The sequence below is a fragment of the Nilaparvata lugens genome, unplaced genomic scaffold (assembly GCF_014356525.2).
Source record: "Nilaparvata lugens isolate BPH unplaced genomic scaffold, ASM1435652v1 scaffold2618, whole genome shotgun sequence".
In the NCBI taxonomy this organism is placed as follows: Eukaryota; Metazoa; Arthropoda; class Insecta; order Hemiptera; family Delphacidae; genus Nilaparvata; species Nilaparvata lugens.
In genome coordinates, this window is record NW_024090326.1 from 29,606 (window position 1) to 45,113 (window position 15,508).

General features: G+C 33.6%; 2 protein-coding genes across 2 annotated transcripts; both read left to right on the forward strand.

The window, feature by feature from the left end:
* Positions 1–316: 316 nt before the first annotated feature.
* LOC111058372 (putative uncharacterized protein DDB_G0291608) lies at positions 317–6,271 on the forward strand. The gene is made up of 5 exons (XM_039444062.1): positions 317–369; positions 1,560–1,699; positions 4,376–4,548; positions 4,888–4,983; positions 5,760–6,271. The coding sequence occupies exons 2-5, from the start codon at positions 1,560–1,562 to the stop codon at positions 5,936–5,938; spliced, it is 588 nt and encodes a 195-aa protein (XP_039299996.1). The 5' UTR covers positions 317–369; the 3' UTR covers positions 5,939–6,271.
* A 913-nt stretch (positions 6,272–7,184) lies between these two features.
* On the forward strand, positions 7,185–15,070 carry LOC120355538 (the record flags this gene model as incomplete). Its single annotated transcript, XM_039444060.1, is given in 7 exon segments — positions 7,185–7,732; positions 8,423–8,628; positions 9,747–9,959; positions 10,117–10,293; positions 10,879–11,052; positions 12,508–12,570; positions 14,621–15,070. Coding segments are annotated over 7 exon segments (1,338 nt in total), but the record flags the coding sequence as incomplete, so codon positions are not given.
* Between the last annotated feature and the right edge of the window lie 438 nt (positions 15,071–15,508).

The following is a 15,508-nucleotide window of genomic DNA, read 5'->3' on the forward strand; positions in this document are numbered from 1 at the left end:
AAAATTTATTTTAATGATACAAAGAAAGTACAATATTTTAATTTAGCAAGCTGTGTGAAATTGTTCCTCCCTCCAAGTGACAGAAAAAGGTTGTCAATTTTAAGACTGAAAAACATTTTGTTTGGAAATATTCTATCCAAAGTGTTGGTCATTAAGTAGACATTTGCCTATAATTTCTTATAAAGTTATTAGTTTTTACCAAGTAAGAGTGAAATGCATTGGAAAAAAAGATTGAAGAGAAACCTCTAGATAAACTGTGACTATTTACAGGTAAGCATGGAAAACAATAATAAATTAGTGTGAACCAATAATGATAACATTTTTATTTCCACAAGAAAAGAACAAAATAAACAAACAACTTGTGCAAATGTAAGAAAATAACCAACTACTTATTAATACTAAGACAACTTTTACATCTACAAAATGATATGGCTCTATATATCATGCGGTTTCTGCCATTTATTTTCTTTTGTAACTCTGTATCGAAATAAGGTATCATGAATTTGGATTCATATTTAAGATGTTGAAGCGACAGAGTAAGTTAATAATTGAAGAGTAATTTTCAATTTCAAATTGGAGCTCATAACTTCAACAATTATGTGTCAATTCAAATCGCAATTGACAACTCTATTCACCCAATTATAAGTAATAGGCTGTCTGAAGGCATGCATAGCAAATTAAGAGAGTAATATTATAAAAATAAGAAAGTAGCAACAATTAAGGAAGTATTGAGACAAGAAGCTATCACTTAGATAAGTTAAGAATCATGTGCCTGGTACTCCCGTTGGAAGTTTTATGACTTGAGCCAACTCCTCTGAATATGATTAATGAGTTGTAAAATCGCCTAAAAACTTTAGGTGCATTCATCTCTCATCATCATCCTCAGCAAAAAAATACATGAAGACTCATTATCAATTTCAAACTCCATTGTTCACAAAATATTTTGGCGTGACACCACTTTGTGCGGCGCAGCAGATGGTCTCTAGTTTGTTCTCTACTATCTCTGACTCACCAGCCACACTTTGCAGCGCAATAATATACAGTGAGTGGAGCCGCGGCCAAACTGTACGATCCTCAAGTGGAAGACACAGTTCTAAGTAAATACTGACCTTTACAAGAATTCCCAGGGTCACCCTGGTCCGGCTAAAGGACCGGAGTAGGATTTACTGCTCTCAATGTGGTGTCGGCCGGCCGCTCAAGGTTGGAACAGCAGTTTGGGGTGATCCCAAAGATGACTGCTACTGCAAATATTCACAACAGGGTTAACAGCTAGATGGAAATTCGATGATCACTACTATCCAAAAATTATCTGCCAGCCCGGGAATCAAACCCGGTACCTCCTCATTGCTAGTCAGGAATGCTCACCCTTACACCAAACTGACAATCTCTGGATAGCAGCGCTCATTTTAATCAAAGATTACAGCATTTTATTGGGATTCTCGTTTAATAATAATTATTCATTAATTAATTTGATGCAATTTCTAATTTATTTCTATTTGTAAAAATATAGACTTGATCACTGCTCTATCCTTAATACATTTTAATTGGTTTGTTTCCAGATGGCAAGCACTTCCAATGCACGCCCTAATCCCCCAAAGAGGAGGCGTGAGGAGGATGGGAACGTTGCCCCTCCTAAGAGAAGGTGCATTGCACCTCAACAGGCCCCTCTTAGACGATCTCAGAGGATAATACAAAGAAAGTAAGTAACTTATATGAATATAAACTATTCAAATCAAATTGATACATTATATTCTCTACTAAGTAGGTAACCCATGCTCCGCAAGGGTCTGTTTAAAGCACAAACAGGTTGAATTTAGTTTTATAGTTTCATGCTGATATCTTTCAATATCACTACTTTCAATGTTACTAACTGCAGTTATTATTTACAATGGGAAAACGAATTGATTGGGCTCCTTACTTTGCATCAAAAATCGAATAAAGTCACATTTTGAAAAAACCCTTCTGGCTCTGATTTTTCCATCTTTTTGGCCTTATAACATTTTAACGACTGATTGAAAAAATCCGTGCTAATCATGAGCTCATAGAGCATCATATTTTCTTCAATTTAATGTATTATTTCATTATATTATGCATCTCCCTATGATTGTTGCAACCATTATAGTGTTGAGTGTAAAATCTTCAGTTTAACAACAATAGATCAATTGACAAAGAAATTAGGAGGGAACACTTGGAACAAAATATTTGACTTCACAGTTTTTTTGGACTAGTTAGAAGGTCAACATATCAAAATTCCTCAACCCTACCCCTTGTGCTTAAGGGATTGATTATATTATATGCCTTTATTAGGGCGGAGTTAGGACTCCTGGTCCTCTCTACCACACAACCCTTGAGGGTGGTTTAAAAGTTGCAATTTCATTTCTGGCTTACATGCATGTATCTTGGAAACAATGTATTTCAGCGACATGACTAGCTGAACAAAAATGAAGCTAGATAAATTTCCTACAAGTTTTGTTCAGTAGGGTTTTTGATATATTCTTTTCCTACAGTTACCTTGAAAAGTGGCCATTCCTGCACTAATTACAGAACACAAAGAATCACTTTTCCGCTCTAGTGTGGGAAAAATTTTTCTGCACTCCAGATTTGCAACATGGCAACACAAAATAGTTGGTGGGTTATATGGAGGATTAGTGCACGAAAACAAAAATTAAGTTGGTAACAATGACTGTGGTTAGATTTAGATAAGAATCATTTCAATGGCTACCCTACATTTATGATAAAATCCCAATCTAGAAATCCAAAACAAGAATAATGTCTATCTAAATCATAATTAAATAATAACTTCTGATCATTTAATAATAAATAATGTTTATTTTCTATTGATGTTTCTTTTGGTGCAGCAAACTGACACTTTGCGCACTTGTTGCACAAATAACTATTAGTTTTAGAGATATTTGTTTTTAAAAGTGTAAAATCTTTGAAAAGACAGTTTTTCTTCCAACATTTGCACTTTCAGAGCTTATTACTCAACAAATGCATATTGTTCAAGATATATGCAAGAAACAAAGTATGGTACTTGCAAACCACCCCCACCCCCTTAGAAAAGGGGGTAGGAGTGAGGACTTTTTATATGTTTACCCCCTTGCTATCCTAAAAAGAGCTGCGGGGTCAAAAATTGTGATCCAAACTTTTCCCTCTTCAATCTTTCATTGACTGGACTAAAAAAGATTTCAAGTTATTGAAAAAATAAAATTTGATTAAACTCAACCACTTATTTCTTGGAATCATTTTTGGTTTCATTTTCTATTAATGTTTTGACTTTACCTATTTTTTGATCCTATTTTCAAACTTTTATTTTATTTTCAGTGCTGAGAGATATCATGAAGAATCTATCCTCTAAATCTCATGGATTTATATCTTACCAAATTTTAAATGCTCTGTCCCAAAAATTTAAACTTCAGGTGCTCATATCTCAAAGAGTAATGATCAGAAAAAAATCTTTTCCTGAGAAAACTTTTTCATTTTGGTAGATTGATGATATACAAATTGAAAAACTTAGAAAAATATCATGAGTAGAAAGTTTATTTTTAGCCTTTGCACAGCCTTAAGGGATGAGAGCGGTTTAAAAGATGCAATTTCATTTCTGGCTTACACGCATTTATCTTGGAAACAATACATTTCAGCGACATGACTAGCTGAACAAAAATGAAGCTAGATAAATTTCCTACAAGTTTTGTTATGTAGAGTTTTGTGATATCTCCTTCAGTTTTTGAAATATCTACTTTCAAAAGAGTAAGAGACAGTTTTTGTTTCAACTTTTTGGGCTTATTACTCAACAACTAAGCATTGAACAAATAAGTACTGAACATTGGGTTGTAGAGGATTTAGTTCTCTTCAATTTGATGTATTTTTCACAATTTAGAGCTTTTTATCAATTGTTATAGCAATATTAAGTATATTAAGTTTTGTTCAGTAGGGTTTTTTGATATCTTCTTTAGTTTTAGAGATATTTGTTTTTAAAAGTGTAAAATCTTTTTAAGACAGTTTTTCTTCCAATGTTTGGCACTTTCAGGGCTTATTACTCAACAAATGCATATTGTTCGAAAAAACAAAGTATGGTACTTGCAAACCACCCCCACCCCCTTAGCACAGGGGGTAGGAGTGAGGACTTTTGGTATGTTTACCCCCTTACTATCCTAAAAAGAGCTGCAGGGTCAAAAATTGTGTTCCAAACTTTTCCCTCTTCAATCTTTCATTGACTGGACTAAAAAATATTTTCAAGTAGGTAATTGAAAAAATGAAATTTAATTAAACTCAACCACTTATTACCAGGAATCATTTTTGGTTTCATTTTCTATTAATGTTTTGACTTTACCTATTTTTTGATCCTGTTTTCAAACTTTTCTTTTATTTTCAGTGCTGAGAGACTAGAGAGAGAGCAACAACAACAACAGCAGATACAACATCAACAACAACAACAACAACAACAACAACAACAACAGCAACAAGAACATCAACAACAACAGCAACAAGAACATCAACAACAACAACAACAACAGCAACCGGAACAGGAACCTGATGTATTGGATTGTACGTATTTACCCACACTTTTTTATTTTCTTCTGATTATTATTTTTCTCCTCCTCCTCCTCCTTCACCTCCTCATTCACCTCCTACTCCTTTCCCTCCACTTCTCTTTACTTTCATTCCATCTGTACAAATAGCAAAATGCCACATTTCCACTCACTATCCATGAAAGCTGTCAATGATAAATTTAGGTAGCACTGAGTATAACAATGAGTGTAGGCCTAATATTCTTATTTTTAAACTGTAGGTGTTTGATCCTTTTTCCAAATAATTAAAAATGTATTGGAAATTGGTTCGTTTATTTCTGAACATTGTTTGAAAATGTCTTTGTTTTAATTTCAGTATATTTGGAACTATACTGGGCCAGGATTGGCAAAGGGCCCTACTGGCCATGCCAGATAGTTAGGGACGAAGATGGGAGATTTTACAAGACAAAAAGTAAGTCATCAACATTATCTACTTGTACAATACTCTGGATAGTCCACTATTGCATTTCTTGTTTTGTTTATTCATTCATTTTTCATTCATATACAATCACATATTATACAAATTATTCATATTTATATGCATGACAATAATTATTATTATTATTGGCCTTATGAATTTTGATCGATCTATCTATTTATATCTATCTCTTTTATAATTCAAACATTACAACATTTGAAATGGACCAACAGGCTTTCTTGAGGTCCAAACTGTTCCAATTCCAATTCATTCAACATTCCAACTCTATAAATTTCTAGCCAAACAGAATATTGTATGATAGGTAGTGAGTCTTATCATAGAGAAATATAGCATAAGAAGAAGATAGCCCATGGTATAGGTCGTTTATGTTCTGTTTATATACTGTTGACTACTGTCTATTATTACTTTTCTTGCTGGGTGAGAGTATAAGAATGGCACAGTATGAGAGACCACCAGCATCACATAGCTTCAAGAAAATGAACTACTAAGTTTGAGATAACATTTAAATTTGTAACATAAATGCCCTATACCTTGGAATATATTCTTATGCTATATTTTCTCTATGGTCTTCTGTATGACCATGACTATTGAAAATTTTCAAAAAAGGGTTTAAAAAAATAGTTAGAAATCAGCCATTAGATTCAATTTATTTTTATGTAAATTGTAACTAGAGTAGATTATTAATCATATTCACTAGTTTTTTACAATAAACAGAATAAGTTTAATTTTTTCTTCATGTTTGTTTTCAGTTTGCTCCAACAATGTCATGAGGGTACAACTCTATGTGCGGTGGTTGGGGGACGGGAGGCACTCGTGGGTGGGCCTCTCTTATTTGGTGCCCTTTGAGAGGGCACCAACCCCCCAACAGACACCCTACAGTATGCTTAAGAATTATGTCATGACTGTAAGTGTAACAACATGTTTCTGAGTAAATATTACAGTAATTACAATACGACAACACTTGATTATTACAATATCACAAAATATTGATTATTAATATTATTAGATACAATTGAATATTGAATTATTGATAATATGAGTACATTCATTAAGTCGCGAAAATCCAAATAAACCTGTCTATGAATAATGGGATGTTTATACAGAGTGGTGCAGAGAAAACACAACCATATTCTTCAAACTGCCAGTACTGGGTGATGGGGGGGGGTTATTATCCTCAAACAGATGGCCCATATTATGCCATTTCAGTTGCTATGAGCATTGGGACGTTCAACATCGTGTGTTCACTGTGAAGCAGTTTTTCTAAAACCAATGAATCTGTAGTCACAGTGCAATGCTTTTGCGTCAATATTGGGCCTCAAGGTGCAATGCCTGATCAAAATTCTGTACTCCGATGGGTTGCAGCGTTCAGGAGTACTAGTTCTCTGATAAAAAAGAAACCACCTGGTCTTCCCTGTTCAGTTAATACTCCTGAAAATGTAGACCGAGTCAGTGTCGTCTAGTCCTGATACCATCTCGTCGAGTCAATCGTCTAGGACTAGTAACAACTGCCGTTCTGACTTGGTCTACATTTTCCGGGGAATGGGGAAGACCAGGTGGTTTCTTTTTCATAAGATAACTAGTACTCCTAAACGCTGCAACCCACCAGAGTACAATATTTTGATCAGGCATTGCACCTCAATGCCCAACTCTAAAATATTGACGGAAAAATATTGTACTGTGACTACAGATTCATTGTTTCTAAAAAAAACCTTGTTAACAGCGAACACATGATGTTGTACATTCCAATGCCCATAGCAACTGAAATGGTATAGTATGGGCCGTCTGCCAACATTCGTTCCAGGGCAATACCCCCTCCCATTGACGAGTACTGGCTGTTCGAAAAACATGCATTTCCTCTGCACCGCTCTGTATTACTTGTGTCTACCAAAAGATAGCATCACTATTCATATGAAAAAGAAAAACATTTAAAATAATTTATTGTGTGCAGGTAACAAAAGGTCTACAGTATTGTTTTATTTTTATTATTACTTTTGTTGAGTATGTTAATGTGAGGATGTGGTTTTGCCAAGAGCAAGAAGTGTTCCTTTTCGAACTGTCTTTCATAAAAAACCTATTCAATGCCTCTACATTTTTCCAAATGGGGCTATCTTGGATTTTTTAAAAAATATCATATATATATATATATATAATATATATATATATATATATATAGGTTCATTCCTTAACACAAAGTTGGTCTTTTGTATAAATCTTTACAACTCATGTTGGTACGTTTGCGTAAGATGGTCCAAGCATCTTTAGTAGCTCCACAGATCTACCATGTGATGGCGTTCGTGTAATCGAGTATTATAATTCACTCCGGTGGGTCTGACTGTTCGCGCCATTTATTCAGACTGAACTTGATTTGAGGTTATGTATTGAAGTTCGCGCCGTTTCTGTTTCCAATGAATTCTTGTCTGTCTTTAGTCTGTCGATGCGAAGTGTCTAAGTGTCTAGTGTTAATTTAATTTTTAGTGTGATGTGAAGTGAATTAAGATTCAATTTATTTTCTTCTGAATAAGAATTATTGATTCTTGTTTCAATTGAATCTTCGTGTTTAGTATTTTCATGGTATAAGTCTGGATCTATCTCATTCTCAATTCCAAAAGAAAAGCTTTCGTTTCTCGAACAAGTGAAGTGTTGTGATGTGATGTTGTGTGTGTCAAAATGTCCAAAAAGATTTATTCACGGACTGATAAAATTCTAAATTTAGCATTGAAAGGTAAGTCGATGTGTTCTTAATTATAGAATTGTAAATAACTTGTAGGCCACTATTTAGTTTGCTTCTTGTAACTTACAATATTATTTCCTTACCGTATGAGAATTAGCCTAGTAGGCTAATGCTTTGAGGTTATTAATATTTTGAAACAAAATCAGAAGTGAAACAACCTGTGAATTTAACTTCAATATGTTTTTAATTATGAATAAGAAGTATTTATTTATTGTTTCAAGTAAATTTCCCATTTAGGCATACCACCAAAATGCTTTTCTTATGCCTAAGTTATGCTTTGGCTAACGTAATGATAGGTACCTAGTTGGACTCAAGTCCACATCAGAATTGTTTACTAATATAGGCCTATGTAATTTTACCTAAGGAAAATTTGAAATTTCATTGAGATTAAAGGCTTAATTCTCTGACATTGAGGACAAATTAAGGGAATCTGGAAGGTTTGTACAATTTAGTGGATTGATAAAAGCTTTAGCTTACTTGGAGTAAATCACTTGTGTTGAAGATAGGTCTTTTCTATTCTTGTGATATTTGATATCATTAGGCCTTCTAGTAAAATGTTTTTGTACAATTCTAAAATATTCTAACATTCTACTGCTTATGTTTAAGCAAAAATAGTTATCCTTAAGCTAGGTAGGTAGCCTACCGTAGCCTACCATTTATCCCTTTTTCTTTCTTTTTCAGGTGAACTAAACAAGACGAAACATGAGCCAAGAAAAATACTAAATAGTATTGAAAATATTAATAGGCCATGTGTTCAAAATCATAAAAAAACCTCTCCCAGCTTTTTGCAATTGTATGATGAAGGTAAATGGGAAGAGTTTTACTCGAGATTGGATAAAAATTATCATCAAATATTTGAAGAAAGTGACCCTGTTTCCAAAACACAGGTACAGTAAGAGATTACTATTTTTTTATTAACATTCAAGTAACTTAGTAGGCTTTATCCTTATACACGTAGGCCTATAATGTATGAGTGTAAAAACAGCTTGAGAATATTAAATAGGCCTACTGGCATGCATACAGTATTTCTTCAACCATTCATTTTTTGTTCTCCTAGAAAGGCTGCATAAATTATAGAGTTCAAATAGTAATAATGTCTAGCTTGTGTCATGAATTAGTTGCTGAAACTTAGAAATGTATTTTGAATAAGTTACAATATTGGTTACTAACACTTCATGTTTTTGTTTATTGAGTCCTTTGTATGGTTCACATACTGTGAGATGTAGACGATATATCATTTGAGAATAAATTAATTGTATTTCATGCTTACACTATTCTTCTCAAGCTAGTTCTGTCAAACTCTTACATAAAAATATAATTGTTATCAATGTTGAGTGCTGGTGGTTGGGTTTGCGAAAATTGGCCAAGTAGAAAAATGACAAATGGTTTTCAATCAGCTATGCATTCCTTTTATTATAATATCAATAACAATAATAATTGTTGAAAAACAACACGTTTAATTTCATTTCAAACACATTTTATTTCGCTTTCAGCTGTTAAGTTATTCTTATTTTGTAATTGTAAACAATTATTACTTATTTCTTTTTTCTTGCATTGTACACAAATTGTTATTTTTCAATACTGTAGGTCAAGTGGAAGAGGGTGCTCTTATGCCCCAACTTCGCCCACATCACTTATGTTGTATGTAGAGTGAAAAATTAAGACAATATTATCTATCTCTCTGCACCTCTATCTACCTCTTCTATCTATCTATTTAGCCAGAGGTTAATGAGATAGCTGGTTGATGAGCCTTGTTCAGGAGTGACCTGAGAACTCATTAACCAGCTATCAGATCCGAGCCCACCAGTTTATAAAAAATATTTCTAATAGGCAGTTTCTCATGACCAATCCAGACAGTTTTGGCTATTGAAGGTGTGGTTATAGTTTACTCTAAACGATCACTTAGCTTGTAATTTTTTTAAAGTGGAAATAACTATATATTCATTTGAACTAAATAATAATGAGGAGGTGGAATATATAGATTCATATTCGTTCATATCTACAGGTTATCTTGGATCAACCCACGAATGAAAATGGAGCATCTATGTCTTGTGTGATCAACACTGATGGTCCTATCATAGCACACACCTCAGCCCTGTCCTACACACCTACAGAACATGAAGGGAAATCAGCCCCGTGTCATACACCTGAGAAAAATGAAGAAGAGTTTGCCCGATCCTACATAATTGAACGAAATGAAGGAGAATTGGCCTTTGAGGTAAAGTTAAAGTCTTATACTATATTACTAATATTTTATTTGAAAATATGAAATTTATTTTTTTATCTACTTAGAAAGAAATATAATGAAGAGGTGACATTTTTAAATGATAATGATGAGGTGAAATATAAAAATTCATATTCTTTCATGTCTACAGGTTATCTTGGATCAACCCACGAATGAGAATGAAGTATCAATGTCTTGTGCTAGCATCAACACTGTTAATCCTACTATAGCACACACCATGGCCGTGTCCTACACACCTGGAGAACATGAAGTGAAATCAGCCCAATCTCTTACACCTGAGGAAAATGGAGGAGAATTGGCTCTTGAGGTAAGATTAAAGTATAGTACTACATTATTATTATTATTATTATCCCTTTTATAAGCACGCTCTTGCGGAAATATTTTCAAAGAAGGGGCACTTTAATGCAACCTTCCTTTCATCTTTATAACACTGTTTGACTATTTTATGAACCTGCGCACAATACGTGCAGTGTCAAGGAGGACAGATTTTTGCATTCTCTTCAGCACCTCGTCTACCAAGTCAATACTTCGACATATTTCCACAACCGACTTGAGTATCAGGCCATTGACTGTTATTACAATTGGAAGTACTCTCACTGTATTCAGCCCATACATTTCCTTCAGCTCAAATGACAGCTCTTGGTATTTTCTGATTTTCTCGCCTCTGGTCTTCTGAGCATTCTCATCTGAAGGTACAGCAATATCAATTATATAAGCCCTCTTCTCCAGCTGATCCAATACCAGGATGTCAGGCTTATTATTATTATTATTATTATTTTATTTGAAATTATAAAGTTATTAAAAATGAGAAAGAAAGATAATGAAGAGGTGACATTTTTAAATGATAATAAAGAGGTGAAATATATAAATTCATATTCTTTCATGTCTACAGGGTATCTTGGATCAACCCACAAATGAGGAGGAAGCATCATCGTCTTGTGTGATCAACACTGTTAGTCCTACTATAGCACACACCTTGACAGTGTCCTACACACCTGGAGAACATGAAGTGGAATCAGTCCCATCTCTTAAACCTGAGGGAAATGAAGGAGAATTGGCACTTGAGGTAAGATGAAAGTATAGTACTAAATTATCATTTTTAAAATATAAAGTTATCTATTGCAATTGCTTGAAAAGAAAGATACAGTAATCAAAAAACCTTTGACTCATTGAATAGCATTTGTTTATTCAAGAAATAATAATAAAATTTTCTTGTCAATACAATAGATCAGTTTATTTTTATTCTAAATTTTGCTTTGTATATTTCTGGACTTGAAATTTGATTCAAAGTGAAGCAACATAACCTACATTTTAGACATTGGCTTACTACTATCAAAATTTGTAAACTTATAAGTTTTGGGCTAGGCCTGTTGATCCTTTTCTAATCATGTACCTATTTGATGTGTGTATTGTTAAATGTAAAAATAAATAAATAATTGATGAAATGAAAGGATTACATTCTGTTATGGCCAAACAGCTTGAAGAAGTTGATTGAATCAGAATTCACGTTCCATCATTACAGAATCTTAATTCACAGATTGAGTGCTGTGAGGTACATACAGAGTGAAGCGTGAAGCATATTATGTACGGAACTCTCTTATAAGTTGGAAGCTGTTGTAGATATAATACTGTAACTTCAATATTGATATTTTGCAGTGGTATTTTACTGCAGTAAACAATACTTTTCAAGTGGATCAATAGAAAGTAATCTAATGCGTGTGATCTGGCCATTCAATTGCCCCTCTTCTGAACAAACATTTAAGAAAAAGCATATTTCGAGCATCTTTTAGAATGAAATGTGAATAGTAGTAAACAGATTAATAAATAAATAAAACGTTTTTTCGAATATATCCACTTATCAGTTCAAAAACTTTTGTTCTAATTTCCACTACTCTGCCAATCATTTCTTTAAAATATAAAACTTCAATCAGCCGCCATTTTGGTTACAAGTATCATGTATCTAAAACACAATGGGTGTTTACATTTGAAATATTTAAGCTAGGTACAACCCCTAAGCCCCCCCCCTTCGAAGGGGTTAAAATTCATATTTATGTCAAAAGGTGAAGCATTGGACATTGGATCAATAATTTGAAAGTCACAGTATTATATCTACTCTTGAAAGTCTTTTATTATACATACTGTAGTCTTGTTATATCATTATATCTTGGAAGTCACAGTATTAAATCTACAAAAGTTTCCAACTTATTGAATGGTTCCCATACAATGCATCACTCTGTATAAGACCCTCACTGATTCGGCCTGTATTGCTGAAGCAATAATATTGCAGTTTATGGCTCCTGTTGGTAGGGCTTTTCCCCAAGTATAACATCAAAATAACAATCAATTATGCTCATTCATATAAATAATAACACATTCCATGTTAGAATTTCATAAGTGGTGATCATATAAAAAGTTATATAGCCTACTGCATTTTTATCATTCCAATTTCGTACTTGAACGAAATTCTTGAACTTATTAAAAATGCATATTGGCTTCTTACAGTTCCCCTTATCATTTCCAGGGAACAGGAAAAGCAAGAAAGAGTTTGAATTTTGCTGGAGACAATTCACTCAATAAATTCAAGGTATTTATATCAAAAGTTTATCTACTGTTTCTATTCTATGACCTAATTTCTGTACAGTTGCATTATAATTACTCAGAGTAAGTGTCACACGCTTGTTTTCTAACCACATCTGCTCAATAAGGTTACTCAGTTGGCACTCGGGCTACTTCATTTTTTTTCTTGGTATGATGCCCACATAAGCTCTAGGCTTGTGCGTGGGTAATGGGAAGGATTATGAGAGATGGAAGGACCTACATTTTTAGGTGAGTTAGGAACCACCGGGAAGCAATTTTTTTTAAGCTCATAAATTGGTTTAGAAAAGCTGGCCCTTCAAGTGGTCACCGTTACAACGGAAGCGATAGGCGTTGTCTCTTATCCAATATAATATCAACGATTAGACCGCCTGCTATCACTGGGACACCGCTTCCCAATCGAATGTATAAGATACGTTTATTCATGAATACTTACTGAGTTATATACTCATCATATTCCTATTGAACATTTTTTGACAGATTTTTATGTTTTCAAGTTACAACATCAGAGTAGATTCTCATTATTAAGCCTAACCTTAGTGTTAACTTGGAGTTCAAACTCAGTGTTAAACAGATATTTACTTGGCCTAAAGCTTTTCTCCCAGTTATTTATTTTTTAAAACATCAAATAAACCACTATCTGTTGAATTTTAATAAATAATGGCAGAAAATAAGCATCCCACACAAGACATGTTTCATGTACACAAAATAAAAAATGCTTTGCATGTAAACAGCATACAATAGTGTATTGTCATTAGTGATGTGGGTTGGGCAAATGCCCAGTGGGCAGGACATTTATAAATGGGCATTCGCCCGGGCATTTGCCCAAAGCAGTTTTAAATGCCCAAAATGTGGGCATTTATGGAAAAGTGTCTTTTTTTACTTTTTACTATTTTTTATTGTTACTAGAGCTTCTAAAACATAATATAAACTATTAATTAAACGTAAATTTTTGGATGAAATAAAAATGCCTTAATTTGCAGTTGTTCTGAGGGCATTTAAAATTAAGTGCTTAAATAAAATAATTTTAAAAGCAAAGGGTACTTTAATTTCTATGAATATGCCTTAATTTGTTGATGTGTAGGCCTATAATATGTTTGATAAAAAAATGTTAAAAAAACAATACCCAGGTATTGTTAATAATAATTTAATTATCCTGTGCAATTGTCAATAACACTTAATGGCAATGGTGTATATCTAGCTTGAATAAAACATTTGAAGGATTGAGTTAGGACTACAGACTGCTGTAGGAGTTTCATATGGTGTGAACAGTGAGTATTGAGTGCGGTTGATAGTCGAGGGGGGGGGTCTGAGCAGCCATTGTGCTGTGATCTTTGATTGTATTTTTGTAGATAAAATAGTGTATGCAACGGTTGTATTAGGCCTTTAAACCACTCGTGAGATATTTAGAGCGCTCGCTGCGCTACGCTTGCTCGTGCTCTAACTTACATCTCACTCGTGGTTTAAAGGCTCTCATTATACACCGTTGCATAAACTACTAAAAAAAGTACATATATAAAAATATATAAAAAAGCACAAAAGTCACTATCAGTCAATAATAACACAAATAAATACAGTAAAATATAGTGTAAAAACACTAAGAAACTTACATTTTGTGAGCTGGAATATTTCGGCCACTGTGCAAGCTTTTGTCAACCAAAACTGTGATCCTATGAAACTGTGAAAGCTGTTTCCAGCTCACAAAATGTAAGTTTCTTATTGTTTTTCAATTTATATTTTACTGTTTTCATTTGTGTTATTATATATAAATATATATAATGCATCTATGTACATACAATGGCTAAAACATTATTAATTTGTCTTTAAAAGAGATAAATGCCCAAAATGCCTGGGCATTTATGGGTTTTGGGCATTTGCCCGGGCATTTATATCAGGCATTTGCCCCGACTTATAAATGCCCAGGCATTTTACATCACTAATTGTCATTAATACTACTATCCTAAAATAGCTTCAAACTCCAGTACCATGCAACATACATCACTCCTATAATGAAATTTTACTTTGTTTTTGTGTTTCAGAATGTAAAAACCAAGCGAACATTAAGAAACTGGAACAGGAGAAATTTCTGCATATTCTGCCGAACACTTGTGTCTAATTTTAGGAGACATCAGTTGCGAAACCATCCTTTGGAAAAAGAAGTAATCGACTTCTTATCTGAATGTGACCCTGACCTTAAAGAAAGGAAACGAAAACGTCAAGCAATATTTGATGAATTGAGAAAGCGAGGTAATTATCTCTACAACTCAAATATTGATTCAAAATCTGAAATTCTTCCTATAAGGAGACCTGATACGACTAAAAAAGAAGTAGCCTACCACAAATATGTCCATTGTGTTCATTGCCTGGGAGCATTTTCAAGAAAGACTTTCTATCGGCATGAGTCAAAGTGTCCTAAGAAGATCTTAGCAGATGCAGAAGTAAATACTAACTCATTGCCTCCGTTTGATTCTTCAAAGGCTAGTAATAATGTAAAAGATTGTAGAAATCATGTTTTGAAGACATTTAGTACTATGATTTTCCCATCCTCTGTGGAAGATGAAGAGTTGGTGAAAAAGATATTCCCTATAATGAAAAAAGACGAGATCTCTTAGTGGCAATGAATGATACTCTCATCAAATCAATTGCATCCCAGTTTTTAAAAAATCATATGGACAAAAAAGATGAATATAATGCAAGTAGGAAAATGCGTGATGCATCAGCATTACTCTTGTATTGCCGAAAGGATCCTGCAATAAAGAATTTGATTGATTGCTTTAAACCAAAACACTTTTGCTTAGTAATGGAAGCTGCACAGAAACTCAGTGGGTTTGATGAATCAACTGGTGCTGTTAAAGTAATAGGCATGCCAGCTAGATTGGCATATGTTATTCAAGAGGGGGCTAAGTTAAAATCAGATACTGCCATTC